This window comes from Vipera berus (genome assembly GCF_964194415.1).
Source record: "Vipera berus genome assembly, chromosome: 2".
NCBI lineage: Eukaryota > Metazoa > Chordata > Lepidosauria > Squamata > Viperidae > Vipera > Vipera berus.
This window is the reverse complement of record NC_138203.1, coordinates 140,259,816-140,285,079: the sequence shown is the minus strand read 5'-3', so window position 1 is coordinate 140,285,079 and position 25,264 is coordinate 140,259,816. Positions and strand designations below refer to the sequence as shown.

At 42.6% G+C, this 25,264-nt stretch overlaps 1 protein-coding gene across 3 annotated transcripts in view; it reads left to right on the top strand.

The window, feature by feature from the left end:
- The window catches only part of ZNF385A (zinc finger protein 385A), a 183,014-nt gene that overhangs the window by 119,721 nt on the left and 38,029 nt on the right, over window positions 1–25,264 (top strand). For all 3 annotated transcript variants that reach the window (XM_081317637.1, XM_081317638.1, XM_081317636.1), the window contains exons 3-4: window positions 6,915–7,025; window positions 11,620–11,785. In XM_081317637.1, the coding sequence (XP_081173763.1) occupies window positions 6,915–7,025; window positions 11,620–11,785 (277 nt within the window). The remainder of the gene's footprint in view (window positions 1–6,914; window positions 7,026–11,619; window positions 11,786–25,264) is intronic.

The following is a 25,264-nucleotide window of genomic DNA, read 5'->3' as shown; positions in this document are numbered from 1 at the left end:
CGCTGCCTCTTCGGCTTTGAAACGGAGATGAGCACCGGTCCCTAGAGTCGGAAACGACTAGCACGCATGTGCGGGGGAACCTTTACCTTTACCTTTATATATCATCAATATCAAGCGCCAGGGAAATCAGAAGATCCAGGCAGTTCAAATGGGTATAATGACTCTTAGCAACCGTATAGATAGATTTTCTCTGTGACAATCTATCCCTTTCTGGTCTTCTAATGGTGCACCCATCACCACTGAATTTGAGTCCATCCAACTTGCTACTGGTTGTCCTGTTCTTCTCTTTCTTTCCACCTTTCTCAATGTTTCACCCTTCTCCAGAGATCTAGGTCCTCATATAATGTATCCAAAGTAGGATAATTTGGGCCTGGTATATACTTGAAACAGCCTCTGTTTAATCTCCTCCTCTCTCTGGTATAGCTGGAGTAGGGCAAGATGGAAACGTTTACTTTAGGAACATGCTGAGGCTAGAAGGGCACTTGGTTCTGTGGCCTAGAATTTTGCATGATCTTGAGGATAGTTGAGGGGTGGGGGGAAATATTCAAGATTCTGGAAAGTTAGTTAAGGTTTTGGTTCTGCTAGTGACAGCTTGGCCATTAGGAATGTTTTTTTGAATCACCTCATCCCTGTTTTTCCATGAAGTCCCATTTGAGTAAGCAATTATGCCTTCTTCAAATCATGACTGTTTGTTTTTATTTGGAGTCAAGGTAAAGCATTAAACTAAGCAAGTCAGAAAGTGAAGAAGGGCCTTTACATTTAGATAACAAGGCACTCTTTTATTACTTCCCAGCTGTATCTACTCTGGCCACAAAACAAGTTTTTACTCAACTGCCACCTTCTTCCGTAGCAATAGATACCGTAGAACGGTGCAAATATTCTCATGCTGGCTCTTACACTTTTGATTTGTGGTAAAACCAGGCATTGCATCCACAATCCAAAATAGTTTGCTAGAAACATGTCTTCATTTTAATGGTAATTCAGTTACCCTTGTCAACCGTGATAGGCATTTTCCTTTCCTTTCGCAATTCATATGCCTGTAAGTTCAATTTAGGTGAGTTTAATTTGGGCAACTTTAAATTAAACTTTGCCTAAGTTTAATAGCACCCAGTTACAGGCAGATTATTGTGAAGATGGATTGGAGGGATAGGTCCTCACATGAAGATCTGGATATTGTCTCAAACTATTATTATAATTCTAACATCAGCTTTCCTCAACCTCAATTTGCGGTCCTACTCTTAAACAGTGCTTGAGCTGTATATTTCTTTGTGTTTCTCCGTTCCAAATTGGACTCTTGTACTTGCTCAGGTATCACTGGTTTGCCTTTGCAGCATTTATGTATCCCCAAGGGTACTCTGCATAGACATGTCTTCTTCCAGAATAGCCATTCTTTCCCGATTTCGCCCATCAGAGTAATTGCATTCTGTTGCCATTTTACTATTCCACCACAGCTTCTGTGACCTACTATTCTTGCAAGCTGTATTCATATTCTCCCATTTTCTGGGTAGCAGCAATGAAACTCTGAAATGAGAGAGCTGGAGGCAGCATGCATGCTTAAGTAATTGCTTCTTAGAAGGCATTGAATAAGCAGGAGCAACAGCTTGTCAGATGAATTTGTGTCGGCAGGGCTGGAAGCTGGCAATATCAGTGGGTAGACGTTGTTGAGCTGCAGGCGAAAGCGATGTACTGAACAATTCCTGTGATCTTAAGAGTTCTTTGACTCAGACCCAGGAAAGCCATGGTTTGTAACCAAGTAATAAAAACATGGATAGGCAACGTGGGCTGCCTACCTGTCCCTTCCTGTGCTGTCACCCATTGTCCTTCCTGGAACCTCTCCTCGTTACATTGACTGGTTTTTTTTTAAAGTACTTATACCTAAAAGACTTATTAAAAGAGTTGTCAGTATGTAAGAAATGTTTTTAATTTCAGGTGCTTTAAAAATAACACCTACTTGGCATCATTTTTCTGTTCTCTTGAGGGCAGGGGTATTAATGACAGCAGCATTCCAATATTTGAGGGGCTGCCAAAAAGAGGGCAGGGCGTCAAACTATTCTCCAAAGCACCAGAAGGCAGGACAAGAAACAATGGTTGGAAACTGACCAAAGAGAGAAGCAACCTGGAGTTAAGGAGAAGCTTCCTGACAGTGGGGACAATCAATGAGTGGAACAGCTTGCCCTCTGAAATCATGGGCGCTCCATCACTGGACATTTTTAAGAAGAGACTAGAGCAGGGGTGTCAAACTCAATTTCATTGAGGGCCACATCAGCATTGCGGTTGCCCTCAGGGGGCCGGGTGGGTGTGGCCTGGGTGGGTGTAGCCTACTGGGTGGGCGTGGCTAGAGTGCGTATGGCCTACTGGGTGGGCATGGCCAGCTCTACATCGTTCGCATCAAGGGTGCCTATGGGGGCCCGGACAGGGCTGGGACAGATCTGAGGGTCTCTGGCAGAAGGAGGGTCTCTGGGCCAGGGCCAAGGCAGCGGGGGCCATTCCCTCACTGTTTCCAGGATGGCTTCGCGGGCCGCATGAAACCACTTCACGGGCCGGATCTGGCCCCCGGGCCTTGTGTTTGACATGTCTGGACTAGAGAGTCACTTGTCTGAAATGTTATAGGTTTTTCTGCTCGAGCAGGGGGCTGGACTAGAAGACCTCCATGGTCCCTTCCAGCTCTATTCTGTTCTATTCTTGCAAAGCCACCCTGATAGAGGATTCCACTGCAGTGGAGGATTTATTTATTATATTCTTAATCTATTCAATAATAAAAGCTTGTTGGCTGGATTATAAACTTAAGACCACTGTATAACAATAATTAGCACATTGTAGTACCCTTCACAAATATATAAACATCCACATATAAAAAAATGTGGCACTTCATATATTTAAAATGCCAAGCAAAGCTGTTAAAATTTTATGTGCATGTAGTGCAGGATTTGTTTATTTTTGCACAAAAGAATTTTCTAAACTTGGTGCATTATTATTTTTATTATTATTACAGTTCATTGCATAATAGTCAGCCAGATGTTCAGAGTGGATTTGGCATTTTTATCTGCCTATCGAGTCCATCCCGAGGGCCTGGGATAGGCAGTTGTGGATGTTTGATGGTGTTAGGGATACCCAGGGCTTTTTTTCTTATAGAACGCTCAGAACGGAGTTCCGGCACCTTTTTTGGATAGAACCTTGTAAGGTAGGCAAGGCAGATTGTATGACATGTATGAGTTCCGGCACCTTTTTCTTTTACAAAAAAAAAGCACTGGGGATACTGTTGCAGGATGGAAGGTGTTCCAAGTAAATAAGTCTTTTGCAATTGACTGATGGTGAATTTGTCAATGCTGATGGTGTTCAAGGGGTGCTCCAATTGTTTTGGGATTGCACCCAAGGCACCTATTACTATTATTATAGTTTACCCAGTAACTTTTGTTTCCCTCAGATGGAAGAAGACTGTATCTTTCTTGTTGGATTAACTTAATTAAGTGCTGACAACTAAAAAAAGTAAATGAAAGCTACCTCTTTGTGGCCATTTGTAAGTGCTTGGAGATTCACATTATTGCTCCCTTCTTTACTCATACCTTGAATAGAAAGGTGAACTCAGAAATCTCTTAGAAAAACAAAAATACTTTCTCACAGGGACTGGGGAATTTTCAAATAAACATAAGTTTATTTCACTACCATATTCATTAGTTAACCTTTTACCAAAGAGGAGTATGCAGAGTAAGATCTTCAGGAATAGGTTTATCTCATCTTGTATCTCAGAAATCTTATGTTTTAGATGTTATCGTAGCACATCCAAACATTATTTAGAAATTGTGAACAAAGGAAGATTTTTCTAAGGAACTCTTCTGCTACATGCTTGCTCAATTTTAATTCAGTCCCTCTATCTCAGATTAAGTCTTTCTTTGCTTTTTTATTTTTCTGGATTAGTACACTTTTGAGTTATTGTGCTGCTTCTCTTTTTACTTTCCTAACTGTTGTAAAAATGAATCCATCTGACTAGTTCCTACACAACACCTACAGCATTCAATAAATTTGACCCAGTTTGTCAGAAAAGAGTGGGTGGGGCTTGAAATAGCACTGCGAAGCAACTGGACTCTTGTTTTTACAGATAGCCAATTTTAGTTTCCCGGAGAAAACACGTGCAGGCTAAATTAATATTTTTTTTTCAACGAGAAACAAAAACCCTCAGAGAGGGGAGACAAGACCGGACACATGATTAAACAGGGAGAGCACAAGATATTTGTTGGGACTTAATCATTTGAAAGCTTGTGTATCTTTTTAATAACAGAAAAGTAAATGGAAGCTCATTTGCAAATTAATTTGGCAGCCCTTCTCTCTCTCTCTCTCTTTTTGCATATGAAACTCTCTGCTGTAACAGAGACAAAATGAGATACAAGAAGCACGCTCTCTTGGGTGAATCAGTAGCCATTTTTATAAAGTGCCTTTGAGCCTCACTCAGGCTTTTGATGCTAACTAACCCCATGGTAATTATTCAAGTGGAAAAATATATGGAAAAGTAGCACTTGAAGTGCAGAGGAGCATTTTGGCTAATTTAAAGTTTTCTATTTGTACTACAAATCCAACTGGGGCAGAGATGGTTTAAAAATCACCCAAAGGAGAAAGGACGCTGTTTCCTTAATAGGATGCTTGGAACTCTCCTTAGGTACTCTGAGGGTCTCAGCATGGTGTTCTGTCCCCAGTTTTTGTCTTTCTTCATAAATTATACCTCTCTGTCATCAGGCAAGTGGTGGCAGACTTGGCTTCTGCCTTTCAGCAGCTGCCTGTTGTCAGTTTATATTATAATCACAGACGTAAAGGCCAGAGAGCTAACCCAGCCTGGGTCCTGTTCCAGGTTTGTGCCAAGAATATATTTATTAACTGTACTCTGGGCTGCCAGAATTTTCAAGGGGACACGTCTAGCCATGAAGTTGCTTCTTCCCATCCAGATGCATTTCAGCACTGGGTTGTAACAAGTCAATGGAAATGTTGTGTTTGTGACAACCGTTGGGAATTTCATCAGATTGACGTGGGAAAATATGGTCTTACAGATAGCTAAGTTCCAGCATCTTTCATTGTTGGCCAACTGCATTGGGACTACTGGGAGCTGTAATTCAGTCACATTTGAGGGCCAAGTTCGCCACTCTGTTGGAAAGTAGGCGAGACTCAAGGCTCTCCAAGTTCCTGACAAGAGTGCACATTCCACATGGAAGACCTTGTCTCAGTGTGGAGACACCCAACCCAAATGTGAATCACTGAGGTCGAAAGAGTCCAAGGAGAGACATGTGGGAATAACAGGGAGACTGTTGGTTTTCCCAAGAAATGAGCATATAGAATGGCCAGAGCAGTAGCCCAGGAAACGCCCAGTGACTTTGGCTGCCTGGCTAATTATTCAATCTGACGTCCAGTTTAGTTTATGCTCCTGCCAGAAACAACAGAGGAATATATGAATAGAACAGAGTGCTGTGTGCTTGCCCTTGGTTACAGAATAGGGACAAATAGGTCCCCCTAGAACAGGAGTGTCGCGACATATCGCAATTTTTTTCCATTGCCGGCAATGGGGTGGGCGCGGTTTCGCCATGATGCATCCGGCCTGCGTGCCGGCAGTTTGACATCCCTGCAAAAGGATGCCAAAGTAGACTCTTTGCTACACTCTCTTCTTTTTCCTTTTTGACCCACCCAAGTCAACTCAAGTGAGCATTTTATATTGAAAGAACAAAAATATCATACACTTCGCAACCTCCCCTCCAAACATGATGGCGGGCCCAAATATCAGTACTTTACTTAACATGTGTCAGGAACTTCACAACTCATAGTATGCATTAGCTCAGTAAGCTATACAAGAAGCGAGCTGGCTGTTGATGGAAGTCAACGGGATGTAATAAATGGTGTGGGGTCTTACAGTAGAGAGTAGAGGAGACCATATCACTTGACCTAATCTCTTCTGCAAGCTTGTCCCGTCAGAGTTACTCAAAGCATCTTACAGTTAAAACAGGATGAATGCCTGTTGTTTATTTTGTTTTGTTTATCCTTCCTCCTACTCCCATAAATAGAGAGAAGAGCCAAGGCAAAGTGCCTTGCCTAAGGCTGCCAGCGAGTTTATGGTTGAGGTGAGAGCTAAATTAGGAGCTTCTCACTTCCTGCTTGTAGCTATTGTACAGCCGTCCAAAGTGTGCCTCATTCCTCTCTTACCATTATGCCAAGGTATCTGAAGATTATTCTCCCATGATACATTTGTCCTTCGACTGTCCCACTTATAGTCTTCTGTTCTCTTGCCTACAAGCGTGCTCAGGCTTATGAATTATGTCATCCTCATCTGGTATACCCTATAATTTCCAGCACCTCTGCTGAGCTGATTAGTATGTATATAGAATCTAGCTGGATAGCTGGATAAAAGGTGTAGAGGAAACAATTTACATAATTCGCACAATCACCTCTTCAACAACTGAAGCTAGTCTGAGAGCTTTTCATGTCTCAGACATTCCTCATCACTGGGGATGACAACAAATAAAAGAGTATTAATTTGTAAAATAGCTATCTTTCGGGAATATTTTGAAAATCTTAACACCTGAGAAGGCCATCTCACCCAGCCGAACATAGGCTCCTCAATCTTTCTCCTTGGAATCTAGCTAGAGTCCCGTTGGCCTACAACAAATTAACTAGGTTTCATCAGAGCCACCAGAGTAAACTCAGTCTTAAGTTCTCTTTCAGGATAAGCTTCATAACATTTATTTTAGCACTATAGGATGAAATAAGAACAGGGTTGGGGCACTGTTGGTGTTGGAGGCATGCAAACGCTTGCTGTGCCATGAGCTGACAGGATTGTGTGGTTAGGCTACCAGTTCATCATTACTGTGAAACTGGGCCTTTTAAGTACAGGTACAATGTAGTCACTCACCACAATTCTTAACTTATTTCCCCCCTGGCAGATGGACCCAGTGCAGAAAGCAGTGATCAACCATACGTTTGGGGTCCCTGTAACCAAGGCCAAACGCCCCATCATCTCCTGCAATGTCTGCCAGATCCGTTTCAATTCTGAGGTAAGTCTTTAGAAAGTCCCGGCACTTTGCTCTGCCTTTCGGTGACAAACGATATATACCGGTAAATACCGGTAGTCCTCAACTTACAACCTTTTGTTTAGCGACTATTCAGAGTTACAACGGCACTTGAAAAAAGGGACTTATAACCAGTTTTCATACTTAACACTGTTGTATTGTGCCCATGCTTATGTGATCAAAATTCAGATGCTCAGCAATGCATTTAGGATGGTTGCTGTGTCCCGGGGTCATGTGATCACCTTTTGCACATTCTGACAAGCAAAGTCAACGGAGAAGCCAGATTCACAGAACACCTTTTGTTACTAACTTAACCATTGCAGTGATTCACTGAACAACTGTGGCAAGAAAAGTTGTGAAATGGGGCAAAATTCGCTTAACAACTGTCTTGTTTAGCAATGGAAATTTAGGCTCAGTTGTGGTTGTGAGTTGAGGACTACCTTTACATTGCTGAGGTCACATGTGTTTTGCTTGCCCAAATTCAGTTCTTTAGGAGAACTGAAAATATATAACAATTTGGAGAATGAGTGAAGTTTCTCGTGTTGGTTAGATGATGATTATATTGTAAATTGCAAAGATCGTTGTCCGGCCTGTGTCTCAAGACATAATTTTTGATACATTTGAATAAACAACATAGTCCTGATTGTAATATAACACAAGTATAAAGAAAACAAAAAAATGTGCCAGATAGCAAATCTGCAGATTAGCATATGATCCAATATCCAATCTAGTGCTGAGTCAGAATATAAGTCTCTATATTCTTTGAATGATGGGAAATCCCTTTTGTCTGAGACCAAAATAAGGTCTTGATGGCAATGTCTAGATACCCAAGAGACATTGTATGAGCAGCTTGTCTGCTCAGTCTTCCTTTTCCATAGGCACAGCATTAAATCTTAGTTGTCCCTCACGTTGACTGCCATACCAGATATGAGAAAAGTTAGTGAAGATGCTGAACGGAAAAGCAAAGCAATGAAATCAATTAGTTTTGATCTCAGATACAATTTCAGAATCACAGCAGAGTGTATTCTTTCAAGACCCATGTAAGATAGCAGTTCTAGAGATATATATTAAGATCCCCAGAGACGGAGCGAAAAACAAGGATCTTCTTATATTTTGTATTTTTTTTTAATCTTATTCCAGTAAAGTTTACATTACCACTTGGGGCTGGGTAGCCCTCCAAATCTCAGTGGACTGATGGAATTGAGGTCAAGCACCATATTGAAGGAGACCAGTTTTCTTTCTCGGATGTAGCACAACACAAATGCAATGTGCTTATCACACTGTGCACTTTCCTTCCTCCAATAGCCTGTGATGTGATATTGATTGATTTGCTATGTTTCATCAAGTTGTTGTAAATCCTTAGAGATTACATAGATAGATTTCCTCTGTTATGATCTGTCCTTAACCTGATTTTTCATATCATGATGTGATGCAGGTATGGGAAAAATGCTGAAGATGATGACATTGTCATCATTATTTTATTTTATTTTTACTGTTGTGCATATCAGAAAGAAAGGAAAGAAAAACATTGAATGCTTCAGCTCTGTATGTTTTGGTAATGCTTATTTCCAGCCTATCTATATCACCATACGTTAGAATTGGTAGGCATTGTTAAGGTTAGAATTGGTAGGCACTGTTAAGGTTAGAAGACAAGAGAAGGTGAAAAGCCTCTGAGTTGCTGGCTTCTTCTGTTCCAGAGAAAGAACAAGTTGACATTCTCTCACTTCTCATAAGAACTGAATGTATTGAAGCAGTTGCTAAAATGGCAAAGTCCATCTTAGGAAGCTTTAACAGACATAATTGTCCTACACCACTCTGGTCAGAACCCATGTGGACTACAGTATTATGTCCAATTCTGGGCAAAATAGTTCAGATAGGATGATGATAAATAGAAGCAAGTTCAGAAGAGGACCACTGAAATGGATTGTGGTGTGGAAACCAAGTCTTTTGAGGAGTGGTTAAAGGATCTGGATACATTTAGGCTGCAGAAAAGATGAATGTGGGGCGATATGATTGCAGCCTTCAAATATCTGAAGGTTTTTTGCACAGAAGAGGGACTAGAGTGATGGCAAACCTTTTAGAGACCGAGTGCCCAAACTGCAACCCAAAACCCACTTATGTATCATCAGGTGCCGGGTGGGTGTGGCCGTTTGAGTGGGTGTAGTCAATTGGGTGGGGGTGGCCCATCGGGTGCACATGGCTGCAGTGGTAAAGGCAGACTAAAGGTAAAGGTAAAGGTTCCCCCGCACATGCGTGCTAGTCGTTTCCGACTCTAAGGGCCGGTGCTCATCTCCATTTCAAAGCCAAAGAGCCAGCACTTGTCCGAGGACTTCTCCGTGGTCATGTGGCCGGCATGACTAGATGCCAAAGGCGCACAGAATGCTGTTACCTTCCCACCATAGTGGTCCCTATTTTTCTACTTGCATTTTTACGTGCTTTCGAACTGCTAGGTTGGCAGAAGCTGGGACGAGTAACAGGCGCTCACTCTGTTACACGGCACTCGGGATTCGACCCACCAAACTGCCGACCTTCTGATCGACAAGCTCAGCGTCCTGACCCATTGAGCCACCGCGTCCCTAAAGGCAGACTGGGTGGGACTAAAAAATTCAATCAATCAATTCCAACTTTGCGAGAATTTTTTCCCCCGAGAAGTTGAAATTGATTGAACCTTTTTTTGTGTGTGCTATAGGTTCGCTACCACAGGACTAGACGTATTCTCTATTGACTCAAAAGATAGGAATAGTATTAATAGATTAAAATCACTAGGAAGCAGGTTCAGGCTATACATCAAGGTAAAGTTCCTGACTATAAGAGTTGTCAGACAATGGAAGCCAGGTTGCCACATAACATGCCAGAGATCTTCAAACAAGATTGTTAGTTATCTGTAAGTGGCTCTTGTACTGATCAAAAGGTTAGACTAGATGCCCTCTAACACAGTTATATCATAAGAGATGGCATTAACCTTAGAGGATATTTAGTGAAATCATGTGAAATCATATTGTTCTAATGTTTTGTACTATTAAAAATGTACTATTAAAAACTATAAAAAACTGAGGTCTAAGAAAAGAGAACTGCTAAATATTATTAAAATATGCAAAAAGAAAAAAAGAAAGAAGAAATTGTAGTTAAAACCTTTCTTCTCCTGAAGACAAAAGGCTATTAAAAGATATTTATCTCTTGCTACCAAGACTATAAATGGGAGTATTTTCATTCAAGGTAAATCTGGGAAGGCTTCATTTTTTGCTTATCCGTATTAGACAAGCTACCACTATAATCATGTTGTTTTAAATCTACTTTCCAAAAATAGCCACAAATCGGGTCTGGAAGAAACAGGGGAAATTAACAACATATTGGGATGGAGATTTTGTATCTTTATTAAAGAAAGCATCAATATACAATCTAAGGACAAGTACAAAAGCCAACTAAAATAGAAAAATGAATAATAATAATATACAGCATGAATTTATGTATAAAAGGTAAAGGTAAAGATTCTCTCACACATGCGTGCTAGTCGTTTCCAACCCTAGGGGCCGGTGCTCATCTCCATTTCAAAGCCAAAGAGCCAGCACTTGTCCGAGGACTTCTCCGTGGTCATGTGGCCGGCATGACTAGATGCCAAAGGCGCATGGAACGCTGTTACCTTCCCACCGTAGTGGTCCCTATTTTTCTACTTGCATTTTTACGTGCTTTCGAACTGCTAGGTTGGCAGAAGCTGGGACGAGTAACAGGCGCTCACTCTGTTACTCGGCACTTGGGATTCGACCCGCCAAACTGCCGACCTTCTGATCGGCAAGCTCAGCATCCTAACCCACTGAGCCACTGCGTCCCTTCTTGAACTTATGTATAAAAAGGTAAAGGTTCCCCCGCACATGCGTGCTAGTCGTTTCCGACTCTAGGGGCCGGTTGGATTTGTCTGTTTTTTTGTTTACTTCTTACTCTTAATTTACCATTTTGGGATTTCCTAGTGATCTCCCATCAAAGCATGAGCGAGGTCTAACCCTGCTTAGCTTTTTGTTGATCAGCCAAGGATGCCTAAGCGCTCCCATCTTCTGCTGTATTCATGAACTTAAGGAGAAATAGGAATATTGTAAGCATCTATATCTAAAGTTTCTATCCAAGATGACGTTTTTATTGATGAAAGTAATCTATTAGAAGAACATTATTAGTGTAGATAATTTATAGGTTCAGGTTTAAATGAATGTGTTCTTCCTTGTCATAATATTCCTTAAACGGAAAGGGGATGAAGGATGTTAGTGTCAAAGGAAAAAACAAACAAACTCGTTTGAAAGCATTCCTAGAAATTTATTTGGGTGTTCGACTTAGATATCTTAGCTAGACCAGTTTGGTCTAATGGTTAAGGCACCAGACTAGAAAGCAGGAGACTGCGAGCACTAGTCCTACCTAAGCCATGAAAGCCAGCTGAGTGACCTTGGGCCAGTATATATCTTGGCCTAGCCTGGTACAAGATTGTAACATGCTTCAGAAAGGTTATAAATGTGTTGCCATTCTCGTCGACCAGCCCTCGTAACGTCAATGGCTTTGGGATCTCCTATTGCTTTGTCCTTTTTTCCTTGTATAGAGCCAGGCTGAAGCACACTACAAGGGGAACCGCCACGCCCGGCGAGTAAAGGGAATCGAAGCAGCCAGAACGCGGCAGAAGGAATCGGGACCTCGGGAGGGAGACAAGCCAGGATCTGCAGGCAGTCCATCCTCCAGCACTGGGGAGAGTGATTCTGACCGCACAGGTTCTAAACTTCTTCTTTCATTTCAAGTGCTCCCTAAAATCTAAGGGTTTCTTGAAGCACATTTGGGGGCAGGGGGGCGCTATGGGTGTGTGGGGAGGTGTTTGAGAGAGAGTTCCTGTATTCTCCAAAAATGTTGAACCGATTTTCAAGACTTCTCTGTGAAGCTGTTGCACCAGAATGTACTCCAGAACTTCCAAGTTCCAGACTGGTTTGTTTTGGATTTTAAGAAAACGAATAGGTATTCCCAGGCCAGAGCATAAGAGGAGAGTTTTCAGAGCAGCCCTAGGTGCCTGTTCTCTTCCCTTGCCAGAAGGTCTATGACAATTTGCCATGGCCAACTTGCCATGGTCAACTCATCGCAGCCAACTCACTATTGCCAACTTGCCAAGGTCAACTCGCCATAGGACAACTCATTGCTGGATATAAGTTATACTAATAGCAACAAAAAAAGATGGAATAGAATCATTAAAGAAAGGACGGGAAAGGAGGGACAGAATGAAATGTATTGGGGGGAAAAATTAAAATAACTTTTTTATTTATTTTAAATAATTAAAAAGAACTGTTAAATTGCTCCGCAGCGAATTGTCTCGTGGTGAGTTGGCCGCGGCGAGTTGGCTGTGGCAAATTGTCCCATTACCCTTGCAGAAGGGCGGATAAGTCTTTTCCCCTTCGGCCGTGGAGCCAGTTCTGGGGAAACTAAAAGAAACATTGATAATGTTGACTAAGAAAGAAATGCAGGGCTCTGAGCACTCCCCGCATTCTGCTTCAATTACAGAGTTCAGTAAGACCTTAGCTGTATTTTGCACCAATTACAGGATTGAGGGTGAAACCTTTGTGCTAAAGGGAGGGAGGGGGAGGTTAGATCTTACATCCTGTCTTTGACGTTGTGCCTGTCCTCCTGATGCTGGGAACTTGAGCTGTCTTCTCAGTCCGAGTGACCGCTGAGCAAGCGGGTAATTAAATCGCATCTAATTAAACATTGATTACGGGCTCCAATGGCTAGTGGAAATGGAGCTGGGGCTGCAGCCAGCATACTTGCCCCGGGAACTCTGCCACCCAGCTTCAGAAGATGGATTTTGGAGAGAGTGACTAGCCTCATCTATGCATTTCTGATGCTACAGCCTCCCCAGGATTGCAGCTAAGCAGCATAGCCAATCTGCTAGCTTTGGGGGCAGGGGGTGAAGGAAAAGGGAAGAAGGCAAGGGAAACGGGGGTGGGGAAACCAACTTGTTAGGACTAACAGCTGTTTTTATAAATACGAGGCAAGCTGTTTTGTGGACAGCAGAGGATTAGAGGAAGTGTGTCATCCCACACAGAGGCTTTTTAAAATATCAGAGCCTTTTCCGAGGATGGAGTGAGATCATGTGCTCTTTCTCTATTGTGTACAGGTAATCCTCATTTAGCAACTACAATTGGGACCAGCAACTCAAGTTATTAAGCGAAGGGTTTGCTAAGTGAAACTGTGACTTTGCTTTTGGCCTTACTTCAGCTTTCCTTTCTTTAGAGACCTGCAAAGGTCATAAAGGCAAGGATTGGTCATCAAGTTATTTTTTTTCATCGCTGTCGTAACTGTGAACAGTCACTAAATGAGACCTATTTCTATTATCCTGTATGAAAGCTATGTATGATTGCCGTACTTTTAAAAAAAAATCACTGAATTAATTGGCAAAATCTGAGGCGTCACTCGAAGGAGTCAGAATCACAACTGCAAAAAATGGCAAAATCCATATTGGAAACTGTTGGAGAAAGATTTGAAAACTGAACTGTGCGTGGCAACACTTTATTCAAATTTCAATAGTTTCCATCATTGCATCACAAAAAGAATTTGTGTGTGTGTGTGTGTGTGTTGAGGCAAGAAATGTGGTCGCTAAGAGTCAATACAAACTTGATGGCTCATAATTAAGATGAAGAAAAGTAGAAGCAAAATAATTAAGCCATCAGAGCACATCTGCAAGGGAAGTTCTAAATTTGGAGCGTTTTCATTCAGGAAAATACAGTTGAAGGGAAGCTTTGAGGGAGTATTGTAAAATTATGCATGATGGGACTACAGTGGGAAAAGGAGTGTTTTTCTCTCATCGTACAAGAAAGTGAGATCATTCAGTGAAACTGACCGGAAGGTGATTCAGGAGAAGTTGCTTTAAAAAGGAAGATAGGATTGCCCCCGTGTGTGGCTTTTGGGGTATTTGTTCCAGTTTTATGTAAATAAAATATATACTTGCCTAGAGGCTCTCACTTTGAAAGACAAACTTGAAAGTAAAAACGACAGTTGCAGGAGCTAAAAATAAACACATCCAGAAGTCAATAGTCCTGTAAAGGCAGAATTATTTTAAATGGAAGTTTAATCTGCATCCCAAGTTATCCACCATAACTTGGTGAGGAAATTATGGTTGGGTAAATTTGCCCATTCTTCCTTTGCTTGGGAAGCAGTTTTAAAAGCAAATTTTAAAAGCACGTTTCTGTTATGCCCTTTAGCCCAGAAACAGGACAAAGATTAGAGGATTAGTCCCAAAACACATCTGATGGGGAAAAGCAGGCTTAGAGTAAGTGACCAGCAAATTGTAAGAAACTACGCCCCTGAAAATGTATAGAAAACAAAAGATACCAGGAGAAAAAATATCCTACTGGAAAGAGATTTCTGACAGTTAAATAGATTGTCCACTGCTAAAGGTATATATTTGGAGCTAATCAGCTATGGGGAATACTGCAGTTGTGGATCCTGTCCTAAACTGGATTAGACTAAAACAGCCATCTGCAGCTTTGGCCCCTTCAAAATGAATGGATTTCAGTTCCCCGTATTCCCTGCTTCTTATGGGCACCGCTGAGAATTCTCAGAGATGAAGTTTGCACATGGGAAAGTCACCTAGGCTGGGGAAGGATGCTCTAGATCAGACATGTCAAACACAAGGCCCAGGGGCCGGATCCGGCCCACGAAGTGGTTTCATGTGGCCCGCAAAGCCATCCTGGAAACAGTGAGAGAACGGCCCCCACCGCCTTGGCCCTGGCCCAGAGACCCTCCTTCTGCCAGAGACCCCCAGATCTGTCCCACTCCTGCCCAGGCCCCCATAGGCACCCTTGATGCTAACGATGTAGAGCTGGCCACGCCCACCCAGCAGGCCATACGCACTCTAGCCACGCCCACCCAGTAGGCCATGCCCACCCTGGCCACACCCACCCGGCCCTCTGAGGGCAACTGCAAAGCTGAGGCGGCCCTCAGTGAAATTGAGTTTGACACCCCTGCTCTAGATGTTCTCTAAAATCTCTTCCGATCCTAAAGGTCTGTCAGAGAGCATGTCCCAGGTTACCATGTAGTCAGTGGCGACCTCCAGAGATATCTGGAGCAAAACTATCAAGAAGATAAAGGAGCTTTTTAAATTTTCAGTAACTACCATGGTACATGATGCCCTCATGTTAGTCCACGTTCTTCTCTCTTTATGTGTATATGTTGTTTTCTTCGGTGGTTTACCAAACTAGTTAAAATATGCAAAATAGAACCAGAGTATTGGAGCCACATGAAACAACTAATTAAGACTGATCCATCCACAGCAGTAATTTATGCCTGCCTTAAAAAAAAGGGTTTTTTCCCCCAAGTGCCTGAACACCACCAGTGAATAAGCTCAACAAGGCTCTCTAAGGATTTTTTTTTCTATGAAGAATTGGTTTTCCAACATTTCTTTTATTCGAAGCGTCAAGACTTTCGTTTATAAAAAAATTAAAAGCAGAGTTTCATCATCCAGATTTTAAAATGATGGTTGGATTTTGCCTTTGACTGCAATTCTGTTTCACTGATACAGCAAGATAGTGTTTATAGTGGGTAACCTAAAGTTCATGAGATGTCCCTCAGATATTTGAGGGAGGAATCCTAATTTTGAAAAGGTTCTGTCCCGGCTATCTTTGGTTAAAAAAGGATCAGACAAAAACTGATGAGAAAAACTTCTTGCAGAGATGCTGAAGGCTCCTATCAGTCAGAATAGATGATCTGGGGCTAAATCAATCAGTAATCTGATCTGTCATAAGTTAGCTTCTTATAAAATGCATGCCTTTCCTTCTGAGAGAACTGGAAGTGTGATACGTCATCTGCTAACTCTCCAGCTATGCAGAAGAGCTAGAAATGAACGCACGCTGAAACATAATAGTCAGAGTTTAGATGATGGATTGGATGCCCCGCATGATTGTCTCCATCTCTTGAAATAATCCCAATGGAGAACTCAGACTGATATTTCAAACACTTCAGGGTGAATCTGTCTGATAGATAAAGAATGGTATGAATGGGGCTCATTTCTTTCCAAGTGTAAGAACTTGCTGTCAACATGGAGCTCTTCTTGTATCAAAACCATTACTCTTCAGGGTGAAGACATACAACCTGTGCGTCATTGTTTGAGTTTGTGTCAGTCAGAACATCTGAATCCTGTACTGTACGCAGCCTGTGCTTCTATCTGTACCTCTAGAACCGTAACAGGCAACAGTTGGGGCTTCTGAACAGAAGAAAAAGGTGGCAATGTCCTAATATCACAGAAATAAGAAGATCCTGGAGCAGGGAATTGCACTTCATCTGGCCAACATTATCCCTACAACTTATTGCTTTAGTTGTCACGAGAAAACCAGGTCACTGCTAAGTTTCAATAAGTTGTCTAGCTCCGTTGAGGAGCATGGCGGGGGGGGGGGCATTTGATGACATCAGACTGACCTAATCAGCCTCTTGTGACCCCGTTTCCTATTTTGAGCCCAAGGAAGGAATCTGATACTTGTTTAGTCCAGGGATCCAGTCTTGTAAGTCCAGCATCCCTCTTGTATAAGAGTGCCAGCTGTCTCTTAGACATGGCTGTTTTCCCGGTGAACTTTTGCTCAGAACTAATGTAAGCTTCCCTCCTGCTGTTTGGTTCAGCAAAGGTCTCCTCATTTTCGGATTTACATGTTTTAAAAGTGATACACTGTTAAAAAAAACAACCATGATGTTTGGGAACAATGGGAGCTGTAGTCCCTCCTAGCTGGATGGCAACAGTTCAGGGAAAGCTGGATTTGAGAAATCGGATCTGGACTGGGTCCCCGATGCAAACCTTTACCTGACCATCAAACTCAGCAGGGCTAGTCTAAATCTACCTTACAAAGCTATGGGGAATCATTTATACTGCTTTGAAGGGAAACAGGCTAGAAAATGAATTTGTTTGTTTTCCTGAGTGTCCATTCATCAGTGACTGGGCATGTGTTACCAGAAAACGGTATTTTAAAACCATGCACACAAAGACAATCATATGAGGGCAAGACAGACAGACAGACAGAAAGACAGACAGATAGAGATAGAGATAGAGATAGAGATAGACAGATATATGAATCTGCTAACATACCTTGGTACAATCTCCATATCAAATTCACATCCCATCCTAGCTCAGAGGCTGGGGAAACAACTGGGTCTTTTGGAGAGACAGCTGGGTTGGCTCTGTCTGAGCCTTGGGGACATGCTGCTCCAAAGAACGGGCACCGCCACAGAGAAAGTGAGCCTACTGTGTCCCTTAAGGTTGTTTGAGACCTGAAACGTGCCAACCCCATTGGATTGTATAGGAGAGGCAGAAGCCATTAAAAGTTCCTCATATATCCACTCTATGCCAGGCAGGGGTTGTAGGTGGTGAGCAGCGTTTTGAATTGAGCCAGGAAGTTCACTGCTAACCTCTGCAACTCACATAGCCCAGTTGTTACATGGCCTCCTGAGGATGCCCTTTGTGACTCGTGCCGCTGAATCCTGGACCAGCCATAACGTCTAATGGTCTTCCATGACAGCCCCATGCAAATTGCATCGCAATTGGTCAGGGGTAGGCAACCTTGGCTCTTTTGTGACTCATGGACCTCAACTCCCAGAATTCCTGAGCCAGCATAGCTTCTGGAAGTTGAAGTCCACAAGTCATAAAAGACCCAAGGTTGGCTACCCCTGCAATAGGTCATAGATGAGATGACAAGGGCACAAATGACTGAAATACTGTACATTGTCACTGTTTTAGTTTGGAACTGTCTTAGATTTTTTTGTGGGGGGGAGGGAGAAGGTGGCAGCCTTATTTCTAGTAAATAATCACATAATGAGCTCATTGAACTTTGTTCGTTTGTGCAGAACGGACCTTATTTGCCTTGCAGACTGCATTTTTTTTCCCCTCTTCTCTCAATATGTATTTTGAACTAGCTGAAGGTAGGTTTGGATCTTAAAAATAGCCGTAGGGCAACCACTTCGTGGGTGAATCGCTCTTGGTTTTCCTCTTTGCAAGGTGCCTCTCAGATCTGTGTGGAGTTCAAGGCGGCAGTCTGCTCCTCGCTGGAATGATAAGTTCTAGGAAACCCTTGGCAGAGATGTGGCTGTCTGGAGATGAAGAATTTATAGGGAGAGTTACTCTGGTTTGCTGGTTCCGAGCCACCAATGACCTCAGAGCTTGATGGGCTTTTCCTCTCTCCCTCCCTTCGTTATGCAAGAGACCCTGTGTTTTTCATTGAGGATTCAGACTCAGTGGGTGGGGGAGGCACCAAGACTAGTGAGAAAAGTGTTGCAGAATAAAAGGGTACGCCTTACCCAGAATGCCATGAAATATTCTCATGTCTTCTCTGGTGAGGCTGGGCTGGGGTGTATGTGTCATGTTGTAGCAATTCCAGGCAGGAAATCTGTGTTCTTTCTTTTGATTGAGACGTCACACACTGTGCTCTTGGACACACACACACACACACACACACACACACACACCAGACAGCTCTCAGTGAACACAAATGCAACATTCTACGCATGTAGCCCCCTAGTACATACGTGCACAACTCCTGTCTTTATACATCATCTTGGCCATTCTGCTTTAAAGCTTTCTAAACAGCCATTAGCCCATTTCTCTCGCTGCTGGCTTCCACATTGTAGAGGTAGTCCTCGACTTACAACACTTCATTTAGTGACCCTTCAAAGTTACAACGGCACTGGAAAAAGTGACCTATGACTGTTTTTCACACTTATGACCATTGCGGCATCCCCGTGGTCACGTGAACAAAATTCAGATGCTTGGCAACTGACTCGTATTTATGACCGCTGCAGCGTCCCGTGTGTGTGTGTGTGTGTGTGTGTGTGTGTGTGTGTGTGTGTCACGTGATCCCCTTTTGCGACCTTCTGACAAGCAAAGTCAATGGAGAAGCCAGTTTCACTTAACAGCAGTATTACTACATTAACAACTGCAGTGATCCACTTAACAAGTGTGGCAGGAAAGGTTGTAAAGTGGGGCAAAACTCACTTAACAAATATTTTACTTAAAAAACAGAAATTTGGGGCTGAATTGTGGCCATACGTCAAGGACTACCCTTAATTAAAGCTACGTCCATGCAGCTTCACTCTCCAGCCCTTTCATTGCCATTAACTGTCCCCTGCCACTCCCCTGTGGCCGCATTTGTGTGGTCTTTAGAGGGAAGTGTAGGATTTGCCCTTTCATTTATGGCAAAGTGTCACATGCACGTTCACAGAGCAAGTCATTCTCTGCTAAACATTAGTAATTCCTATCCCCAATTTAAATGTCTTCCAGTCTTCCCTGAAAATAAAGAGAATCTCTTGTGTTAGGATGGCCATGAAACTCTGACAGTGAGAAAAGTGAGAAAGGTTTAGCGAGACCTGAAGCCAGTGTGCTTACAGAGATAAAAGGGAACTGCACGATGAAGCTGGCTGCTGTCTTACGCCTGTTTTCCTAAAAAAAAAAAAGGCGCTGACCATCGCTGAAGCTTAGATCTGGGATCGTCATCAATATTGTTATTAATGGCTTGGATGAAGAGGTGGAGGGAATGTTTATCAAATTTGCAGATGACGCAGAATTGTGTTGGATAGCTAATGCCATGGAACATACGTACAAAAAAATGAAAAGCTTTCTTGATTGGTTAGAGAAGTGGACTAAAATGGAATGCAGTTTATCAGGGACTGTTGCGAAGCATTCGCTTAGGGAACAAAAATCAAATGCACTGATTATAGCAGGGGGTCTTCAAACCTGGCCCTTTTATGACTTGTGAATTTCAACTCCCAGAATTCCTCAGCCAGACATGGGAGTTGAAGTCCACAAGTCATAAAAGGGCCATGTTTGAAGAACCCTGGATTATAGGAAGGAATTTAGATTTTTTTTCCCCAGTCCAACCAATTTTTTGAAAAGACATTATATAAAGGAGCTTGGGTGACTCTGTCCATCTGTCTATCGATCAGCAGCATAAGTCTGCAAAAACTAAAGACGTTGGGACTAAATTTGGTGTGTATGGGAAGAGAAGTTCCCAGGAGAAAGACTGACTCCAAAAGTGTGTGTGATCAGATTGGGGATTATGGGGGGAAAATATCCCACGATGAGAAAAACAGGAAATCCGTAGCCCAGAATGTTGCTGACTCTTTCCTTCTAAGCATGACATTCTGCTTCATTTTCATCCAAACTAGAGCTGCTCTTAAGGCTTGTTAAAAAACTGCAGACTCTTCGGCCTTTTCCTTATTTGTATTCTACAAAATAAGATCTGGGAAAAGTAGATATTTACAAATGGAATATGAGTCAGTGGTATAATGTAGCTGCCCCAAACGGGCAACTACCTCTCTAACCTACCTCAGCAGAAACGTGGTTTGCAATTGAAGCATATCACTTTATTTTCATTTCTAAAAGGGTTCACACAAACTTGAAGAGGTTTCGAAAAAATGACAAGGCTGATCAGGAGTCTCCCAAACAAAGCCCGTGAAGAAAGATTGAAGGAATCTTTCACCTTGAGAACACTGGATGGAAATATAATTCATTTATTGATTATACGTGGCATGGAGCCTTTTTTGACTCCTAGCGACCAATAGATAGATTTCCTCCATGAAGGAATATAATAGCACTCATCAAATACCTGAAAGTATTTGACACCTGTTGTCAATTGTGTGGAAGTAGGCATGTTCCAGAGCGCAGAACATTAAACAGTGACTTTATATTACAGGAAGGCAGATTCCAACTGTACATTGGGGGGGGGGAATCCCAACAATGCAGTTTGACAGTGAAACCAATTACCCAGAGTTATGGCAGACTGTCCTCCATTAAATGTGTTCTAACAGAGGTTATATGACAATATGTTGGCCATGTTTCATTTTGGATTCTTGTGTTGAAAAGGAGGTTGGACTCAATGTAAAAGGCCTTTCCAACTCAGGGATTCTGTGAGTGAATAAATATGCCTAGGAGTATACTTTCCATGAATTGAAAGCAGTGAGACGAGTTTGCAACTGGCTTAAACGGTGTTGGTTTCTGTAGGAGGAAGCTAAGGTGTAAGTTTAGCTAGTGCTTTCAGCCTCCAGTTCTTAGGTTTATTTGTTTATTGCATAATAATCAAGAAGATAAATATTTTCTCTTGATTTTATTGCTGTGTTGGACCAACTTCACCTGACTTATTTCAGCTGGCACGAATGCCATTGAAAAACCAAGGCCAAGTACTCAGCTTGATAGGTTTAAGGGCAGGATCCTTGGTGAGCTAGTTTTGTGGTGTGGACAACTGATAGTATTTCTGAAGTTTTTCTGGTATAGAGTGATGACAAAACTTCCTCTGTTAAAGTTTGGCCTGCCCTGAAGCAGGTTCAAGGGCACAGGATTAAGTCTAGTAAAAAAGTTAAAAGTAAAATGAAGTTGAAGAAGTTAAAAAGTATCACAGAGGAAAAACGTTCGTACTATTATTGGGTTCCTCCAGTCTGTCAGAAAAAAATTGTTGTGATTTACTTACGGTAGCCATTACTATGGTTGTGACCACACACACAGACACACACTCACACACACAATAGGGTTGTGCAAGCACATTTGAATATTAATATTGTTATGGAAGTATTTAACTGAAAACACTCAGGCCAGCTTATGTTTTCTCAGCCTATGTCCAGCAATTTGCTAAATAAATTGCATAAATGTGTTTATAGTAAGAGGCTGGAATCCCTCCCTTCAGTGCTAGATCCACGGGGAAGGGTTTGAGTGGAATACTGTAACTCCATGATCCATTTAGATTGTCAAGGGCGTTTCCACAACCAAAGTAGGATCTTTTTTTTTTAATTGAAAGTTGGGGTTCTCCGGAACTGAATTAGGCTCAGAAATTTTGCCAATGCTGTTTCTCATCTTCCACTCTGAACCCTGAACTGGTGTCTGTGTAATGACTTTAGGAGAGAGATGGTGGAAGAAAAGGCTGTGGTTGGGACAGGAAGCCTTGCATTTCAGTTTTCGTTCATATCTCCCACGTTTTTTCCTTTTTGGAGAAAATGAGCAGCCAGGGATTAGTAAGGTGGGAGTCCTTTTTTTTCTGCTTGTGTATAAATTAAAACCATATGTAAATTGGCAGGCTTGCTAATTCTGCCTTTGGATGTGCACGGAATCTGTGCTTTACACACACACGCACAAACGTACACATATATACACAATCATATCCCTCTCTTTAAAGTACACACAGATCCCTTCTAATGTATATATGATGAGAGACTAATTAAAATAAATGAATGCAATGGAATGTTAGGAATCTAGAGGCTGTACCAAGTCAAACTCTGCTTTCCGTTACAGTCACAGCTATGAAGTTAAGTTTCAAGGAATGGAGAAGAAACTAGGCTAGGGATTGGGGAATCTGATTTATTGCTGAAGTTCACCTTCCACTTTCTAACTTCCACTTTCACCTTCACTTTCTAACTTTTGCACAGATGCAGCAAAAGGGGCTGCCAGACTTTATTTTACTTTTTTAAAAAATCTGGGTCTGTCCTTGCATCTCTGCTTTTATAGCTTGACCCACAAAGTATTTTTCCATTATCAGGGACCTAAACAATCCCATTCAATACCATGATTCTGCAAAAGCAGAATAACAGAATAATTGTGTTGGAAGGGACCTTGGATGTCTTCTAGTCCAACCCCCTGCCCAAGCAGGCGACCCTATGCCCGTGGTGGCAAACCTATGGCACACGTGTCACAGGTGGCACGCAGAGCCCTCTCTGTGGGCACACGTGCCATCGCCCCAGTCCTAGGCCTTCAGCTGGGTTTTATAAAACCTTTTCGCTTTAGGCCTCCGCCGCCGTGTGCAAAAAACAAAAAAAGGTTCAATCAATCAATCAATTTCAACTTCTCATGGGGAAAAAAAAGATCTCACAAAGTTGGAATTGATTGATTGAACTTTTTAGTCACACCCAGTCTGCCGTTTCCCAGCGCAGCCACGCCCACCCAATGGGCCACACCACCTGGGCCATGCCCACCCAATGGGCCATGCCCACCCAGCACCCAATGATTCATAAGTTGGTTTTGGGTTGCCGTTTGGGCACTTGGTCTCTAAAAGGTTCGCCATCACTGCCCTATGCCATTCTGGACAAATGGCTGTCCAATCTCTTCTTAAAAACCTCCAGTGATGGAGCAGCCGCAACTTCTGGAGGCAAGTTGGGTCCACACAGTTTCAGATTGCTGTTAAGATAAAGGAACAGAGCTAGTTTTTTTGGGGGGGGGGAACAGCAACCCTTGCACAATGCTATAACTAGCTTCAACATCCACTTAAATTCTAAGCCGGAATGCATACCTGCAAAAGAAAATGCATAGGTAGAAAGAAGGATTTTAACAAGTGATCTTGTGCTGCTGAGAGACGGAAGATGAATCTGGAAACTGTGCTGGCATTCCCTCTTCTCAATAGATAAGAGCAGATACTTTTTAATAGCAGACACCTCTTTACTTGTTTTAATCCCTGGTCTCTTTCTCCATTTAAATGTTTAATTTATGTATTCCCTGGATTGCAGCATTCTCCCTCATCTCCCTTATTGGCTGTAGCTTTAGCAGGGGGAAACCAGAGTTATGATTCTAATGGAAGAAGCCGTCCTTAAACTCAGCAGCCGAGGTGGTTGGGTTACCAGTGACTCACCTGCCCTGTTAAGACAGGCCACAAAAGGCACCACACTCACTAGCGCACTTATTGTCTAGCACTGCTCGCCCGGTGTGCCAAGCTCCAAGGAGCTTTTTTCTTTTATTTTGTGGCTGCAGTAATGAGATAATTGGAGCGGTGGGGGAGTCATTTGGAGCAGATACCTGGCCCCTACGCCAGGCCACTTTTTATCTTGATGATCTGAATTGAGCTGATCTGGGTCAAGCCAAGCAGGCATCTAACCAAAGCCCAGAATCCCTCAATAGCAAAACCTGATTCTAATTGTGTTCCAAACTGGGTCTAACAATAACTCCCTGCTTTCAGGCAAATGAGAGCAGGAACCACAAACTGGTGGCATTGCAGAGAATGGGAGGCATACAGCTCAAGGAAAGAAGTAGCAGGCAAGATTTTCACCATGCCGGAGGTGCTCTGGAGGGGTGTTGCCGATAGTGGGGTAGTTCCCAGGTGTAGAAGGATTGCTGCTGAATTTTAAATATCGTTATTAGTTTGTCAAAATGTAAAAGACAAAGAAAAATGGGAAAGAACGGGAAAGAAAGGGAGGACAAAAGGGAAGAGGAAAAAGTGTACGGGAAAACAGGAAAAAGAAAGTAAAGCATTGACCTCTGTCTCTTTTTAGTGCGCTAGTAAAGGTTCCCCCGCCACACACGTGCTAGTCATTTCCGACTCTAGGGGCCGGTGCTCATCTCCGTTTCAAAGCCGAAGAGCCAGCGCTTGTCCAAGGACGTCTCCGTGGTCATGTGGCCGGCATGACTTGATGCCAAAGGCGCACGGAACGCTGTTACCTTCCCACCGTAGTGGTCCCTATTTTTCTACTTGCATTTTTACGTGCTTTCGAACTGCTAGGTTGGCAGAAGCTGGGACGAGTAACAGGCACTCACTCTGTTACGTGGCACTTGTGATTCGACCCGCCAAACTGCCGACCTTCTGATCGACAAGCTCAGCGTCTTAACCCACTGAGCCACCGCGTCCCTTTTAGTGCACTAGAATACAATAATAACATACAGCCTCAACTTTTTCCTTCTACATATACTAGACATTTCTCTAACAACAAAGCTATCTAATCAGTAAAACCCAAAGGCACTTTCAATTTTTTTGCACCTCGAGCACAAAGTCCAGAGGTGGTTTCCAAGTTAGAACATCTTTGTTCGGAGAGGGACTTGAAGGTCCAATTTTCACAGAGAAGATTTTCACTGCAGGTTTGGAACAAGCAGTCCCTCTCCTTTCTCAAGAGCTACCTTGGGGGAGGGGGGGCTGATATAAGAGAGGTACCAAGGGAGGGATTGCATGGAAAGTTGTACCCATCTTGGTTTCCTCTTGGCCATTCAAGCAAGGATATCACCTATTTGAAAAAAGGTGACACAAAATCTCCTCCCTCCAGATTTGACCCTGGAAATTCCTCTGAGCTTTTGAGCCTAAAGAGCCATCTGCTCTTTATATTTTATTTAATCCTTTTTTTAAAAAAAAACTATGTACATCATTGGCCATCCACATGTGTCATGGCACAAATTTCATTTAGGTGATATGTAAAGAAGTGCTTAATCACCCGAAATCTTAATTATGGCTCGGTCCTTGAGTTGAGCCCTGGGATGTTTTTGCTGACGAAGCTCG